Source organism: Trachinotus anak, unplaced genomic scaffold (genome assembly GCF_046630095.1).
Source record: "Trachinotus anak isolate AG129_WGS33_773 ecotype Australia unplaced genomic scaffold, CSIRO_AGI_Tana_v1 ptg000016l, whole genome shotgun sequence".
NCBI lineage: Eukaryota > Metazoa > Chordata > Actinopteri > Carangiformes > Carangidae > Trachinotus > Trachinotus anak.
This window is the reverse complement of record NW_027273867.1, coordinates 9271171-9289330: the sequence shown is the minus strand read 5'-3', so window position 1 is coordinate 9289330 and position 18160 is coordinate 9271171. Positions and strand designations below refer to the sequence as shown.

The 18160-nt window shown below is 39.1% G+C and overlaps 2 protein-coding genes across 4 annotated transcripts in view; both read right to left on the bottom strand.

Annotated features, from left to right (window-relative positions):
- Window positions 1-13364, bottom strand: part of LOC139633896 (homeodomain-interacting protein kinase 2-like) — a 33807-nt gene extending 20443 nt beyond the window's left edge. For 2 of the 3 annotated variants that reach the window (XR_011693863.1, XM_071499947.1), the window contains exons 1-8: window positions 2280-13364; window positions 1936-2127; window positions 1651-1832; window positions 1359-1482; window positions 1075-1194; window positions 837-923; window positions 545-732; window positions 53-373 (exon numbers count right to left, since the gene is read on the bottom strand). Coding sequence is in view for 2 of the 3 variants with exons in the window: in XM_071499947.1 (XP_071356048.1) it covers window positions 53-373; window positions 545-732; window positions 837-923; window positions 1075-1194; window positions 1359-1482; window positions 1651-1832; window positions 1936-2127; window positions 2280-2501 (1436 nt within the window). In the remaining variant the exon portion in view is untranslated. The remainder of the gene's footprint in view (window positions 1-52; window positions 374-544; window positions 733-836; window positions 924-1074; window positions 1195-1358; window positions 1483-1650; window positions 1833-1935; window positions 2128-2279) is intronic. The other variant, XM_071499948.1, reaches the window with a different exon arrangement.
- A 76-nt stretch (window positions 13365-13440) lies between these two features.
- The window catches only part of csmd2 (CUB and Sushi multiple domains 2), a 229383-nt gene continuing 224663 nt past the window's right edge, over window positions 13441-18160 (bottom strand). Inside the window, exons 70-72 of the mRNA XM_071499949.1 lie at window positions 17222-17354; window positions 16547-16724; window positions 13441-15983 (exon numbers count right to left, since the gene is read on the bottom strand). Of these exons, the coding sequence (XP_071356050.1) occupies window positions 16565-16724; window positions 17222-17354 (293 nt within the window). The 3' untranslated portion in view covers window positions 13441-15983; window positions 16547-16564. The remainder of the gene's footprint in view (window positions 15984-16546; window positions 16725-17221; window positions 17355-18160) is intronic.

Below are 18160 nucleotides of genomic sequence, written 5' to 3'. Positions count from 1 at the left end.
CTCTAAATTCTTAAAATCTCCTCTCTGAACTGACTGATGTAGATGAGCCTACCTGTACAGATGATCATCCAATGTAGACTTGCCCCTTTTGGACGGATGAGAGGTTTTGTTTATATCCCTATCTTCATGATCAACCTTTCTCTTCATTCCTGGTTTATCTAAATGCTTAGTCTGAGTACTGGTGGAGGGGTGTGGGTTGATGCAGTGTGGCTGGACCATACTGCTCCCCTCAGTATGAGGAGAATGATTCTGCTGGGTGAGGTTAGCGATGCTGGAGGGGGGGTGTTGCAGTGACCCACACACAGCTTTCCCATTGTTAGAAGTCAGGGTATTGTTCTGGCAGACCTCCATCCTTTTAAAGCAGGACTTAACACTGCAAAACAATGAATACTTTCATCAGCCAAGTTCATTACTCATGTGAGGTAAGAAATATGTTTTTAATGTCCTCTACTTGGCCTGTAATGGAAATTCATCCTTTGCACCGAACAACAAAAGTACAAGTGAAAGGTTTTAAATATTCAATCAAATCACAGTATTGACTTACTGGTAGCTGAGAGGATACATGCTGAGAATGTGACGCATGCTGATGAATTGATGCTCCAGCACCTGTCGGGGCGTAATACGTGAGGCAGCATCGAGCTGGAGCATTCCCTTCAGCATGTCCACAAACATCAACACATCGCTCATTTCTGCAGCTTTATCTGCAGAATTTTTAGTATTGATGACCCGGATCTAAAACATGAATAAACAACAAAGGTCAGAGGTGGCTTCAGAAATGAATGTATTTTATCTATGCTTCAGAGTTTTTACAGTAAATGATCAAAAAGAACACCTACATGCAGCATGTGATCAAGAGAAGTCAACTTTAACCTCCTGGTCTCCATTGGCTGAATCCCTGTCTCTTTATGGAACTGCTGTGGTGTCTGAATGGACAGCGTACTTGTTAGAAATTACATTTTGAGTACATCAAACTCGGAAAAACAGATAGACCAAACCCCAATATTTTAAGGCATGGCAGAAATGAGAAAACGAAAGAGGTACATTTGAACCCATCAGGTGGTTCTGGGTCCATACCTTGAGTTTCCAGAGAGTGGTGGTGGAGCTGTTGTCTCTTTGGAAAAAACGGGTGGTGTAGTGTCCAAAGTTGAGCAGGTGGTCTGGTGGCTGACCCTGAGTCTCCACTATGTATCTCATCTAAAAATACAAAACATCTTAAAGTCTAGGTTGAGGGCTTTCAGTGACTTTTTACTGATTCATTCCTGTATTATAAACATATCATAGCATAGCTTAAATCTTATATGAAAATTATTTCAATAAAAAATGAAACTAGATTCTTAAGTGTATACTTCAAATAGTACCATATCATATTGACTCCTGCCAGGATAGAGCAGAGTGCCAAGGTACATGGTAGCAGCCATGCAGCCCAGAGACCACATATCTATGGCCTCTGTGAATGGAAGTCCTAAAATAATCTCTGGAGCCCTGAGAGAGGACAAACAACGATGATCGCATTAGATATGAAAACTATTTTGACACACATTACCCCTCACATGGATGAGTGTGAATGGATGAGGAGGGGACTTCTTAATTACTCACTTTTTCAGCCACCAATACACCACAAAGAGATCAGATATGGTACCTGTTACTCACCGGTATGGACGGCTCTGAATGTAGGAGCACAGCCTAGCAGCTGAAACGTTACAGGCTAGGCCAAAGTCTATGACTTTGACCCTGTAGGGCTCATGTCGATGGTTGACCAGCATTACATTTTCCAACTTGAGGTCTGCATGTATTATCCCAGCAGCCTTCAAGTGATTGAGCGCGTTGGCGAGCTGAAAAGTTATGAAAGTCATACATTTAATACTAATTTCAACAGTATTCCACCACTATTTTCAAACTGTTTATTTATGCAGAGAGAAAAACAGTAGGACATACCTGTTGGACAACTGGTCTGATCTCATTCAGAAGAAGAGGTCGGAAGTATCTTTCTTTCATGAAGTCATAGAGACTTTTGTCTAGGTGCTCAAACTCTAAGCAAATATGTCCTCTGTCAGTGAAAACCTCGTACCATTGAACGAGGTTGCATTTGTCCGCGTTGAGCATTTTCAGTTTCTGAAGGACAGCCACCTGGAGATGACAGGTCACAGACATTTTATACTGGCTTGACACAAGTTCAGACAATTTGTCCGAACACAGTTGATGGAACCACTGTACAAAGAAATATCACAAAAACTGGAACAACTCCAACTTTGATAAGCATGTACAGTTCCTTTTCCTACCTCTGCATTTGCCTGCTCGACATGACAGCCCTTATTCTTGATCATTTTGATGGCCACGGTCTTCAAGTCGTTCATTCTCGTGCATTTTGCAACTTTTCCAAAAGTGCCCTCTCCCAGGATAGACTGGACCCGATAGATGACGGATGTGGAAGACAGCCAGGCTCCTGGGACTAACTGGCCATCCTGGGCGCATGGAGTGGAGGACACCTTTGAAGCCATCATAAGATTGGACACCTATTGCTGGGAGGAAAACAACAGAGGATGGATGTGGACACACTGTTTAGCCACCATGTAACTCTATCACAATTATGTCTCTATCACAGGGTCCCTGGCTTCAACAACTGATATGGAAATTGTTGAACTCATTATGTTAGCCAAGTCAAATTTAGAAGGTACATATATGGTATATCAAATAACAGTCAAAAGTGTAACAATGGAGTGCTGTTGTGAAGAGAAATATCTCTTTTCAGAGAGAACAACAAACTTATGATACTTACCAAGTGAGGCACTTGATGTCACGAGGAATTTCTTGGGGGTCTCTCGTCAAAAAAGTTTTCAATAAATGTAGAGAGATCAAATTCAAATGCAAGTCTGTTGCAGTTTAAAAATTAAAAGTTGAAACGTTGACAAACTGGTTTATAATGCGTCTTCACTATCTGAAGTTTCTTCACACACTGATTGTCACAGCCTGTTCTACAGTCTGAAAGTTCTACATTCTGCTCTATGACATCAATTCCGTTCTATGTCACATTCTAAGCTTGTTTTTGAAAATAGTGGTTGCTGGATGCGCCTTTCTAGCAAATGTAATCGATGTAGATATATTGAATTTCCACATATGATATAAATGTATAAAATAAAAACATATGTAAAAAGTATACGAAACGTGGAAATTGGAGCAATTTCATAGATTGCCATATATGTCTCGTCCATGCAGCTATATGTTTATGTATATGTGCTTATATTGTATACAGATGTTATGTAAGTATATATACATCCCAAAGCCTGTCAATATATGTTGATATTATTATACATAGTAGTATCCAAAAGTCTGATTCCCAGACTGGGAAGCTATACAATAAAATGAATACTGTGCAATGCTATTTGATTCATTATTTTTGATATTACTGACGATTATCTTGTTTTTGTCAGGTTATTTATGAATACACAGAACAGTAAATATTGTAATATAATTCAAGGCCTACAATATACCACAATTATCAATTTAGACGCTTCCAATTTAACGTGTTTATGACTCATTAACCTGAAATTTTATTCACAAGTGTATTGAGAACAGTTGAAATGCTAGTAAGACTTGAAATAAGAAACAAAAAGTTGGAGAAGGGGATAATTTACTATACTAAAACAGATCAAAGTAAATATCAGGACATACTACTTTCTTAACCTTTTTTTGCTAAGAACAGCTGCCATCCTCTTCATAGAGAGAGACAAGACTTAACTAAAGACCTTGTGAGCAGACAGGTGGTTATGAACACACCCAGCAGTTACAGAGCAACAATTGCATTACAGTTGCGTATCTCTCTTTTAGCACTGTTTTTGGTATCCACCAACTCCAATGGGAAATATGTGGCTGCTAAAAGCTCTAATTATGCCTTTCTGTTGCTTGGTGCTGAACGGGTAGTGGCTTTTTAGAGGTTTATCAGTGAAAACACCTGCTTGGTGTGGCTAAAAACGATGCTGTGAGAGCAGTGAGAGTGAACCATACCAGGAAAGCCACAGGACAGACAACTAAAATGAGCTGAGCCTCACTAAAAAGCTCTGTAAGGCCAGCTCATCTCTACAAACAACCCCATTCACCCATCATATGATACATGTCTACAGCTTCTTTAAGGTCTGTGACATTTTCAGGCTAATTGACGCTAGCATTAAGCTAGCACACTAGTGTTTCCTGATGGTTTTAAAGATAAACTGAAAGCTTGAAACAGCAAAATGCATTTGCCATTGTTAACTGTTATACCTCTTGAAACATCAGTTTAATCATCAGTGGAAATGGAATAAGCTATCTATTTTCTATCTGTGTGCCTTTCATTGTCATGCAATGACATGCAGAGGCAATATCAAGTTCAAGTCATTACACGTACAGTGTGAAAAAACAAAAATAAAAATGTCTCACTCAACTGCCTCATCAATATCTGCCTCACCCGCTGATTCAACATTAATTACCCTGATAATTACACAAATGTGCTAATGAATCAATTCAACAGTCACACATGGGAAGAGTGCTTGTTTCAAGTAGACTGAAAAGAAGGGAACACAGAGTGAGAGAGACAAAGGGAATAGGAAGGAAAGAAAGAGTTGATTCTATGTCTGCTTCTACGTTTGTGCATCTCCTCCTGATGAGCCTCGGGTATCTCTATCCCATTATGCCGCAGAGTGATGACAGTTCCCTGTTCGTTATTGTCCTTTTGTTATGAGCCAAGGATGGTGGTAATTGGAGATTCGCTGTTGACTGTTATCATGTTGCTAGGATTTTCTTTTTACTCATTCATTATTTAAGATAATGAGAAGTTTTCTCTCGTCCTAAGACTTGCAAGAACATTACCAGTCCTTTTTTTCTCTCTCTGCTTCCTTTATTAATTAAACCGCTGCATTGTTTGTAGCAAAGAATGGATGAAGAGATTATTGTTAGAGCCATTTCTTACCAGCAAAAGTTTGCAGCTTCAGCAGTGTAGTGATTGAAAACACGTGAAGAATGCATTTTGATCATAACGAAGAAGCTGACTTCTCAATGAATTTTAAAAAAGGAATTCTCACATTTAAACTGATATGATGTACCTGAATATTCTTATGGGCTCACAACAACCACGTGAATCCCAAATTAGAGAGCTTGTCCTGAAGACTGAGCTCTCTGATATTTACTCATAATTACAGTGAGTTTGCCTTCCCACGGTGCATCGGCTGCAGTAAGTAAGCCAGCCCCCTGCTGACAAATTCAACTGACAGAGCAAATATATACTTCCTCTCATCAGTCAATCCCTTCATCCTTGGTCCAATGTCTTCTGGGACAGCAGCGGGTGGATTTGCCTGATATTAGCCAAGGCCCAGGCCAGCACGCTGGGGGGATTTGCGAGGGTAAACCTCTTGCTTTGATGTCTCCTCAAATATCCCAGCTTGACACAGTAAAACAAGGGATAGTGGGTAAATTGAGTGGACTGATCCAAAACAGCTGCCCCCTCTGACCTTGCTGTCAACAAACACAGATACAGTAATTAAACAAAGGTAAAAAAAAAATAAATAAATAAAATAAATAGGAGAACAGAGTGTAATAATGTCATTATGTGTCCGATTTAGTGTTTTTATACCCATTACAAAAGAGGAGAGGTGTTTAGTGCAGGAAAATCACACTGTCCACAACATCTGTTCAGGATTATCAGTGTAAAAAGAGGTTTTAACAAGAAGCACATCCATATTCGCCTGTTCAAACACCGTATCAGCCTGCTGAAGCTGTAATGAATCAATCTTCAACTTCTCAAAACCGCACACAGCCTCTCTGAGAGGAATTCAAGTAAACGGTTCATATATTGTAAATTGAGATGGGGAGTTGCTTAGTCCCCAATGATCTTTGCAATGAATAGTGCAGTCTTGTTTTTCAGTGCAGCGTAATAAGCTCCTCTTATTAAAAAAGCAACAAAGGGAACATGGCTGCCGGACACCTGGGTAATTGGAGGAAGCTGTCATCTCAGGCAATGCAGCGGAGTGCATAGCTGCCAGTGTGATGTGTCAGGCGCTGCACAGTGATAAAAGTGACAAAGCTAATTGTCGTCTTGCATCTCCACGCTCAAAGGAACTCTCCAGACCTCTGCAAATCTTCTCTCCTCCATTCTTTCTCCTCAGAACTTCTCTCATTGCTATTGAAAAGGCCTGAGGGAGACATTTGTGTGGTACAGTATGAGAGAAAGCGGCAAAAGTGATGTTGATGTTATACTGACTGGCGTAATATGCGTGAGTCAGAATTTAGTTTGGCAGAATTTGCATTCCATCCCGTCGACTCATGGGAGTGATGTTACAGCAACTGCAAGCTGATCAGAGAACTTCAGCGAAATTCAGCGAAGCAATGATGCGCATAAAGAGAATTATCAGTGAGCCAGAGTACCAAGCAACTTCTAAGGCATTCTAATTCCCAGCTCAGCAACCCAAGAGTGGATCCTCACCGCAGCGCTGCACTTGATCTTACAAGTGACCTCAGTAAGGATGAACCATTATACCGTGCATTTAAGCACAATTAGATTCTAATCCGATGAGGAGGCAATCATGGAGAGCACCTTGAGTTCATATGATGGCAGCATGTATGATTTATCTGCCTGGAAATGAAATCAATTGCTTCTTTTTGATCTGCGTCGTCAGCCGGTGATAAAGTAGAGCAGCCGTCAAGTTAATTCTCCACATTGACATGAGACACAAACACTGAGGCCACGGACGTTTTTTAAAGTCCAGTCTTGAGGACGGAAGGCTAACAGGCTGCTGTGAAGGAGCACTCCTGCAGGTCAGGGCAACTTGACAAAGTTTGATTAATCGCTGTGGGAAACCTGGTTGAGTACAGGAGTGACTAATGACCCGTGTATGGCTGTTGATTTAATCAATCAAGAAAAGGCTCTAACCTTGCCAATACTTGGGTGAAGCACAGCCACGCGCGTGCGCACTCACTTGTTTGAACCAGCGGGAGTGGGTATTAAAATGTTTTGTATGATATGGAGAGCTCTACTGGTATGAATCATGTTGTTTCTGTTACTTCTTTCGACATTTCCACAGAAAGGACACTGCCCACCTGTGTCGTTAACTTTATAAAAGTACATCCATCCACATCCATTATCTAGATCTGTATAAAAGGTAAGATGAGGGCATTTTCTCAGCATTCTATTAGCTAATAGAAAGAAGAAAACGGGACTGCAAGGCCTTTTTTCTACTGTCATTATCAACTTTGCTGCAGCAAAAATGACAACTAAGTGAAGTTCCGGAGGCGTACTTTTATGTCTATAATGTACAATACATTAAATGATGAAGTACAAGGAAACCCAAGACGTTTTATGACTATAATGTTGAGCTCAGCAGTGCATTATTTAGTAAGTTAATGGCTGAGATTTAAGGCTTTTAAAATCTAATTTCCTGTTCCTGCTGTGTCTTCAAAACTTCCCGCTTTCAATTGCTCAAACATGTTAACCCTAAAAGCCTGGCCCCCTTACATTAGCCATGCTAACTTGTTTAGTTTTTATATATTACTTGATCTTCTCTCGGATAGGTTTGCTTGGTTTTGTCACTGTCCCTAACATGCACATTAATTTGACTTTAACCCAGTTAGCTTGTTTAAATTAAGTTTGGCATAGAATTAATGTAGTCCAATTACGACTTCCATTATTCATCAATATTTCAGATAAGCGTGACATGCAGTGTGTCTGCTTTGTTTTGCTGTGGACTGCACGAGCACCCGATAACAGGTCAAATTAGTAATAAATGAGTCACTGAGTGAACAGGGTGCACAGCTGTTTCCATGCACGAACTGTTAGCAGTTGTTAGCAGTGGTGAAGATAACACAGCACTTTCCTTCACTCAGTTCATCTTCTGTGTAAGCTACTACAGACCAAATGATCTGGTTGCCCAGTCTATGAATTACATTTATAGGCAAGAATAAAAAAATGAATGGTAACTGTTAAAGTGTTTAGAGTTACTAGCAATAAATAGCTGTTAAATGTTTAAATACGTTACAAATTCACTTTAAGTGTTTGAATGCAGTTCACAGTAAATCTAAAACAGCAGCTGATAGAGAAATCTGTGACTTGTAAATGAATTGAATTGTTGTTAGTAATAGTTGGTGCACACATTATATTAGCATGCTCGGCTACCAAACCCCAAAAGTGAGTCAGACTGATTTGACATTTCTGTATTTGTACTGGGTGTTATGAGCTGTCAGCCCCATCAAAGCAGCGTTGGGGCGGGATGTACCAAAGCTGCCGGATAATTAGGCCCCTCACTTTGATGACTGTGGTTTGTAACGATGGGTAAAGGAGTTTTCTAAAGTTTGCGGAAGGTAAATAACATATGTATGTGCGAATTTCACCTGTTTCAGTAAGATGCAGTGTGTAGGCTACATGCTAATCGCGGTTAGCGTGTTAGCCCGCTAACAAAGTTAGCACCTGTTGCTATGTTGTAGCTGAGTATGCTACTAAGTATCGTTAACGTCTCGATGCTGTAAGCTAATTGAAAGTTGAAACGTACTAGCTTGCAAGCTTAGCTTTACTTGGGGAAACAAGTTGTTGCGGTTCGCTGTTAGCATCCCCTTCATCATTCCCCATCCTGTTTCCCTCACCAGTTCATCATCCAGCTTTTCCAACTGACAGCTCAGGAGGTCGTGAGTAAGAAACTGTTGAAAAACTTTAATTTTTTAAACTTTAATGTTAATATTAAAAGTGAAACGTCATCAAGTCTGAGGCCACAACGACCACAACCGTCGATTCAGGCCTGCGATGTTTTATTTATTTTGAAGGCCAACATTTTGGTCAGTGGCAGAGTGAGTGTGTGTGTGAAAGAGAGAGACAGGGTGCATTTTAGTTTGACAGCTGGGATTATGGGTATCTAAGTAATGCAAAGATAAGTGTGTGAAGGTTTAAAGGTGAAATGCATGAGCTTTACACTTGCATTGAAATTAATGAGGAAGGTGTAAACTTGAGGAAGTGTTGGTCCTTTTATTCTTTTATCTAAAATTTACACTTCTGCATAAAAAGCATTGTGTGTGGGTTGTGTTCATGGTTTATTTAAATTAGCAGCGTTATAATTTCTTGAATGAGGACGTGGTTAAAACAAGGAATTTAATATTAGAAAATATAATTTTTTTTATAATATTTAAGTTAAAGTGTAAGGGCATTTATTTATTTGTTTTGGTAACACAGTAAATCAAGCCACAAATGTAGAGAACCCAGGGCCCTGTCCATGGCACAATACTCTAATAACTTTATCTAACACTAGATAAAGTGTAGGCTGGTTCTAATGTAGTGCTACATGTTTAAAACTTATGATTTATGTATCACTAAATATCACTAAATAAAAATCACTAAATAAAAAACAATTTCATCACACAAACTAGTTCTTTTGTAGATATTAACTGCCAGGCTCAACTGTTATGGAGCTTTGACTTGCCATAGTAGGAAAAGCACAAGTGTTAATAATAACATTAATGATATCTCTGTTCTTTATATGTTCAGTATGTGACTGTGAGCCAGCGTGAACAAAACCAGGACCCTGAATCCAAAGCAGCTAACTGGAATTCATGTCATGTCAGACTGTTGTGAAAAAGAACTTTGGATTTACATTAGGCGACACATCTGGCCTGACACTTGATCAAAATGTTGGGTTATAACGATGTAAATATAACATTCTCATATTTCACAAAATAAGCCATCAGGCTGCAGTCTTAAGTCTTTACTCATTACAGACATTTGTTCAGTTTTTATGAGTAAATCACTTGTTTCAAACTAGCAGGTAGTTGCAAATAATGACTTTATGTACAAACTTTATTTACAAATAGCTGGTGTAACACTATCTTAGAGAAAGTAAATCACTGTAGAAATATTATACCTTTAAAATGGTTATTCATGTCAACATAATGAAATTCATCTTCCTTGTGCCAAAAGCCCTGTCAACAGCAAAATATTAAATCAGAGAGCAGAGGTGAGACATCACATCACGTCATGTCACTTTATATGTGCAGGTAAACAGTCGATATGTGGAGAGGTTGTAGACCTTAAAAACATATAAAAGTATACTTACACAAAGGATACGATGCTCGTATGTTGTATGGAGGAATATCAAACACTGGTTATATGCAACAGCATTGCTTATTACCCCCGGAGGCTAACTGAGCGTGATTTGCTAATGGATTCTGGCCATCACACAGTGAATGCATGTATTCAATGAAATTCTACACGATAGAAAGTAGGTTTTATATTTTATTCCAAAACCTTCAAAATAAGTTTCAAGTTCAAGAAAGTAGAATAAGCTTAGACACAATGCAAAGCATCATATACAGACGGATAAAATACATTTTATATATTGCAGACAAGCCATGGTGGGTCTTACATATGTACAGTATGTATGTAAACTTTTATTTACAATCTTTTTTACATATACAAAAAGCCTTGTTTCTATTTTTCTTTGTATATATTTATATATATATATTTATATATAGATTTTTCATATACTCCCCACTAGCATTTGTACTACAATAATGAAAAAGAAAAACATTTACATATATGTCAATCCACTTTTTCTTTTTATATTACAAATGTATTTTCATAAAAATATATCTCTGTACAAAAAAAAGTTTTTTATTCGTTAACATATTCTCTTTCCTCAGAGACACTTTCCCTCTGTGGTTGCTCTCTGTAGTTACACACAGTCTGCTCATGTCCACGTTTTTCCATTTCTTTACAGATATCTCTTTTGGTGTACAGCAAGACAATGACACTCAATCTTTGCCTTTTACTGTCTTGTTGGTTTATTGAGGCGTTTAAGGGCCATGTTGATCTCACTTAGACGCTATGGGTTGTCATGCGTTTAAGCCTCATGTAGAGGCTAATGGAGAGATCTACTGGACTGGCATGAAATAATAATATGAAATAGAAAAGGAAAACTTGGGACCTTGTAATAACTTTGTAGCCATGAGAAACATACAGGAATGTAAAGTCTCTAGTAATAAAAAGCAGCTCTCTGTAAATATTTTGCTATATTATACTCTAGATAAAGTGGACATTCTGTTATTTCAAGGATGACACATATTGGCAACACAGGTTTTTTTCCCATTACTGTTCACAAACAGAGGAGCAGTTGTGGGATTACAGATATTGAACACAGTATGGATAGATAAATTCTGATGCACTCAGTGAAATGAAATACATTCACTACAATTTTTTCAGCAACAACTGCAGCGATGTGATCACAAAAAATACCAGTCCACTCTTATCTCCATTTACAGAATAAAAAGCTTTTTAAAATACATCCCTCCCTCCGTGCTTAAGTCCACTAGACTCGCTGAAATGGGCTGAATAGTGAAGGCAAATTATATGGAATGGGCCTGAAAAACACACCAAGAAGTGTGGCTTTGTTGTAGCCGTTTATATGCGGTGAGAATAAAAGATGGGGGATTATAAATAATAGTTGATGCAGAATATGTCACCCAGCATGACTGATGGATTTCTTGGGTTTTCAATACATGTGCAGTGTGGCTTTTGCTGAAAAGTGAGAGCTCTAGCTGCAGAGAGAAACGGGAAGCTTTTGGTCTCGTCCCTGACTGTGAGAAAATTCTGTGAACTCGATGAGAACTCAAAGACCATCGCTGTGGTGTGTTTCATTATAGACGAGATGGTGAGCAGGAGAGAACTCCGAGCTGTGTCCGGCTGATAACGAAAATGAACCAAGGATGAACAGTTTCTGTCTTAAAATATGCAAAGAGAACCAGGAAGTAGCCAGCTGCTATCAAGACAGACTGTCTTCTAACTCTTATAGCACGGCTCCATCCAGAACTCACTGATCTGCATTGAACTTTCTTTTGAGAACTTTCTGGACTAACCCAGATGGGTTAAAAAGGAAATATTTCTATAGATGTGGCGCCCATTAAGTGCAAACTCCCATTTCTGCAAAATTACCAGCATGAATTTTTGAAAATATCTTGTTCCCTATTAAAAACTTTTTCTATTAGTGGAACTAAATCAACACCAAGAACTGATTGAGCTGTTAATTTTTGCCTGATTCTAATCTGGTTGAATTTAAATAATTTTCTTTGGTTGAAAACGAGACTTTTAACTTCTCAAAAACACACACAACACAAGCAGACAGCCAGACATGTGGGCAAGCACATAAAATCCAAGACATTAATCCTTGCACACCAAAATACAGTACTAATGAGCACATTGCTCATTCAGAAGAAGGAAAAAAAGTGGGATGGTTACTCTAACACGATGCTAACAAGCTCAACCTTTTCCTGAAAGATCAAAAACACAGATGCAAAGAGCGCCCGGTTTCTTCAGCAGGTGTGTCAGGTAGAAGTAATTGCAATGACTGGTCTGAAAACCAAAATGAGCTCTAACTTCAAATATCTGACATAAAAATATGATAACCCCCCAATCTTAGTAAAGAAATGATGTTTGTAATTCTTTAACACACACAAAAAAGGAGCCTCTCAAGCTGGTTCATCATTTCATGGGGTTGTACCAAGGCACTATAATGAATGTAAAGTGCTTATTGGAGACTGGAGGAGGTACGAAAACATGGGAAAAAAATGCTATGAGTCTGGCTCTTTAAAACCATTTCTGAATTTTCTAAGACTGAGCCCTTGTTGGTAAAAACAATCATAGCTGTGTGAGCATATGCTTCTGTATTATGTTCATCCAAATCCACAGTCTAATTCTAGTCAAATAGAATAAGTTCTATTAAGGGAGTGGGGGAATCAAGTCCTAATGCACTAGCTAATCACATTTGTTTGTTTAATACTCAACGTAGTTTAATAAAGTGTTGGGTAATGGGTGTTAAAACATTGCCATGGGAGGAATCAATGGTGGGGAAAGACCACTTCAAAGTGGCCCTAACAGAACCTAACTGGAATGTAATGAAGCAATTCACTCTGCTGAAATATTTGGAGCAATTTCAGAATAAAAACAAATGAAGTGCACAATGCAAGAGTCGCATAAAACTATGAGAACTGAGTACCAATGCCTTCAAGATAATAGTGCAACTGCTCCTCTCCCCGTGAAATCTCCAGGGTAATTCAATCGTTTCCTTTTCCATCAATTCACGACCAGAGCAGGCAAGGGGCAATATTCTATCTGTACTATCGAGATAAGCGAGAGCTTTAAAAGTAATAAAATTGTAAAAGCAATTACCAACCCACGGCGAAACTGATTGAAGGAACAATAGAGTGATTAGTTTCAAAGGCCTGAATTTCTAAGCGAAATTATGTACTGTAGGTGATTGTAAAGACTTCATTAAAAACCTGTTGGTATGGACGCTGATTTTGAATGTGAAAGCCACTTTTCTGCATATATATAAACATATATATATATATATATATATATATATATATATATATATATATATATATATATATATATATATATATATATATATATATATATATATATATATATATATATATATAATGTATACTATATTAATGTATATGCTAATGTACCAAAGCAAACCCATGCAAGTCCAAGATTCCTCCTAATGTTGACACTAAAAACAAGGATGCCAAAGAGTTACTTGGTAAAAAACTGCTTTTTTGGGGAGTCAGACATTACATAATTGAGGATCTGTCCTTTCAGTGATAATGGTAAGATGCATTCAGGATTTGATATGGGTTCGAAAATGAAGCAAGGCTAAATTAAAGCAAATTGCATGTAATGTCTCAATTTGCGGCAGCGAAATCCGAGTACTATTCACCCCACTCAGCATCCACAGGATAGATGGGAATGGGGATAGTAAGTGGTAAATAGCTGGGAGCATGGTGTTTCAAATCCAGTGGGTTTTCTTCATTCTCATACACATTTCTCACACACACACACACACACACACGTGAAAAGGGAACAAAAGCATTAATGTTTTGAATCTGCTCTTCTCATTGGGCATGTCATTCACCAGCCAGTCCCACTGTCGCATCCGAGTGTCAGTTTGATAACATTTCGCTCCTGTGTCGCACTTTCAAAACAATATTTTCCGCATATCACTCCCCATTTGCCACAGATTTGAAGAGTGTTCGCATTAGGGGCATAAACTTTTTTTTTTCACATATCATATTTATCGTTTCCAGTGGAATGCATGGGAGTAATCAGTCTGGCAGCATCTCCCCTGCTGTCACAGCTCTGAGGAAGCCCTCTGCAACATTTTCATGATGAGCAAAGACAAAACAAAGCAACACTACTCTTTTTCAAAGGGATGGAGCTGTCAGAAGTTAACTTGGAGGAAAAGACCTGAATGTAATCCAGAGGGAAAACATCACTGACTCATCCATTCTTCAGACTTAAACGCCTTCAGGTGAACATTTCGGGGGAGTAAGAACATGACCGGTCTTTGATCTTTGTTTTCCTAAGGCCAAGTAAAGGGAGCTCATACTGCATCTTGATCTCAGAGATATGCAGTATATACCACCTTCAAGGCGGGGGAATCTCATGAAGGTGGATCCAAGATTAAAAAGAAAGAAGTGACTTCAGACTTGGATTTTTTCTGAAGACAATGTGCCAAAGATGTGTGAAATATGATGTGGTCCCAAGGTGTTTGTATATCCATGGAATTATCACAGATGCCATCCCAACTTTGACCTGGCAGATGTCTTTTTCTCCTGACGTACCTCAGTACGACAGCGGATGGTGGTAGCCAATGCCTAAAGCAAATCTGACACTATTACCTCCTGATTAACATTTGGATTTAGGGGCGTCGGTTCGAGAGGTTGGATTTCTCTCCATCTCTCCCACTACAAACCAAGAGAATGAGGATGAACGTTGGAGCTAGAGACTGGCATCTTTGCTTTGAGAATCTGTACGTTCTCATCAGTACTTCTTCTGAGTAGACATTTGATTTATTGGTGTCCAGGGCATCCAGGTGGACATAAAGTGATACTCCTCAATCCAATCCTTAAATAACATAAAGAAAAAAAATAAAATAAAATTTTTAGCAAACTATCTGTCATGTGTCTGGTTGAATCTTTGGGGCCAAACAGACAGGAGTATTTTGGGACGGACTGCAGATTTAGCCACCACAAACGTGTGCAGAAATACACACTCGCACACACACACACAAGCACAAATGTATTCTCAATCGCATATACACGTAAATTCTCTCTACAGATTCTCACTAAGTGCTTTTTTCAGCAGCCCTGGCTACCTTTTAACCCTTGCTCTGGACACAGCTGCCTCAGCAAGCAGAACTTCATCCCTGCTTCGATAAAATAAAAAAAAAAAATTAAGAGGAAGTAAATATAGTGTTTGTCTTCAACATGGCCTTCAAAACTCACTGAATTTTTAATTCATTCCTCAGTTGGAGACCAGAGGCCTCCGATGAAACCTTTCAACAGCCTCAGGAGCAGACAGTTGGGGAAAAGCAGGGTTCCCAATTACTCATCACAGAAAGCAAGCAGCATATAAAAAAGGAAAGAGAAAAAAAAGCAAATGGAAAACAGTTTAGAGTATGAATTGAAACAGTCCAGACTGTCTCTCTCTGACTCACGCAGGCCAACAGGGGGCTGTCCGCTGTATGGTTCACAGAGATCTCTGTTAGCTACAGGTCAATTTCTTGACTTAAAGTTGACCATTAAATTCCCTTTGGGTTTAGGCGAAGGGCGGTGAGAAAAGTCATCACAGCTTTGCTTCCAGCAGTACTCCTACCAGCTGCAGTTTCAGGTGGAAGCTTTTCCTCAAAATATGGAAAATGATCAAGAAACCATGTAAAGTTACAAAAAGCATTTTGCTTTTGGCATTTGTTACAGTCGATGTTGTCTTCACATGGTTTCTTTTTTTTTTTTTTTTCCCCATCTTCTCCTGCGGGTAAGAGCCTTTGCCACTGGAGATGTTTCTTGAATATATTTCAGCAAATAAAATAATCTTTGTCTTGCCCTCTGCTCAAGGAACTATAGATGTCCTCTGCTGGCAGGCAGGTGAAGATGTGGTGCACTTCTCCTCCCCTAACTGAATCAATGATGAATGAAAAGATCTAACAAAGGACGGGGTCAAAGGAAAGTACAAGACATGGAAGGGGACAGGCAAGGAAAAGAGTGATTGAAAGAAAATAAACATAGAAAAGCAGGGAAATGGACAAAGGGAAAAGATGTAAACAACCAAAAGAATGAAGATGAAAAAGATGAAGGGAGTCACAAAAGAGAGAAGATAAAAGCATTAATGTAATATTCTCAACAGTGTTAAAATAAAACATACATATTTTTCTTTTCCAATAAAGTGTAAACAAAGCAAATGAGATTCATTAATATGAGAGATACAGATCAAAGGAAATGCAGGAGAAGAAATTCAATCACAGATTTTTCTCTCTGCAGAAAATTCTTGAGGGATTGTGTAATAGGTTTAGTTTGAAACTGGATTCTGAGCATCTGTGTCTTGTTGCTTCAGCAGTTTTGATGCCTGGGATGTGCGATTAGCTCAGGCAAGCCACAAGGTGATAACTTCATCTACTTTCAGAGAAATGTGGATCCAAACATGCCTGAAGAGCCAAGTGCTTACTGTATGATACAGCCAGATGACCACGTGAAGTGTGATTGTTACCTCTGGAGGAAGCAGTTGCTATACAGCTGTGCACACTGTGCTGACTGTGAACTCTGTCTCACTGGCCATGATGTCAGTGGGTTGGATGTTGCGGTCATACATAGGGTTCTCGAAGGTAGCTCGTCCATTAGTGTTCTCATGGCCCACGTAACCATTGAAGGGGACTTTGGGTCTTCTTCTGAAATGAAATGAATCAATATAATAAATAATGAGTTGTGTTCACATTAGCGGTGAATGTATCCCCTATACAGCAGATATATGTGTCACACTATAGATTTTCACTGGAACGAGATCTATTTTAATTGTCACATTGCACTGCGAGGATCATACATGGGAAGCTCACTCACAAACTCATTACTACTTCAGCCTGCCTAACTAGGCAGGGAAAGGAGATTCTCTCTTCATCACAGGTGATGATTTCCTCATTTTGAGGTCACCATGTTACTTTGTGAATTGCAAAAATCCACATAACTTTATATATTTTGGAGAGTAAATCTTTCAAAAGAAATCTAGGAAAGTAAGATTGATGTCTGAAAACAGCTCACTTTGCAGAGGTGAAGTCACCCTTAACTATAAATTCAGGATTTCTGAGCTAATAGTATCAGTACCAAAGTAACGCCATAATGTTGCTCGCAGATGTGGCAGTGTGAAATACATCAGCGATGTCATCCTTACCTGTGTTTGTAGAGGTACAGAGCGAAGCCTGCAATGATCATGGCTATAAAAGGCACTAGGATGGCTGCTGCCACTGAACTGCTGTTGGAGGCAAAGTTGTAGCCTGGGTTGTCTCTGCTGGGATCTAAACTCTCTGGAAGAAAAAGAGATAAGACATCAAGCCTTTACTTCAACGTTACCTCAGTACAAATGATTTCAGCAGCAGATCTTATAATCAAACCTTCAATTAAAACAAACAGAACAAAAACTCATAAGAGTGAAACGATCCTCCCAACTTGACCTGACAAATGTTTTAACACAAATGAAACTGAAATAAAATAAGCAGCAGTGGCTGAAGAAGGCTACCGGCAACACCATTTACAGACAAATGAGTTTTTTACATTTATTTCTGTGCTTTATTTTCATTTCCCCCCTGGGAACGTCAAATTCCATTATCCTTCCAATGACTCTTAATTAATGACATCAAAGGCTGACAGCTATTAACTCATTTCAGATTCATTCTCTAATTTATGGAGATGTGTCTGCAACAGCAACAGTAGAGGACTGACAGCCCACCTGTCTGCCACAGAATGCCAAAAAAGCTCCAATAAAGGACGAGTGACACACAAGAAGGAATTCAATTAGTGGGTTCTGTGGTGTTTGCCAATCAACCCCCTGTTGGATGTGCTCGAGCACACATACATGCACAAACGCACTCGCATGCAGGCAGATTCGCACTCGCACGCACACCACCACTGAGTTAAAACAAAACACAAAAATGTTGACAAATTGAGTAGGATTCTTTCCAAGGCGTCCAACCCACCTCCCAGGCTCATATCCGTTTTTCTCATACACACTTAAACACACATACACATGAACACCCTGGCACCAGCCTCAGACCTCCGTGTTAATAAAGAGCTGTTTGCGCAGTCTGTGTGCTGTGGCAGGGTGGTAGTGGGG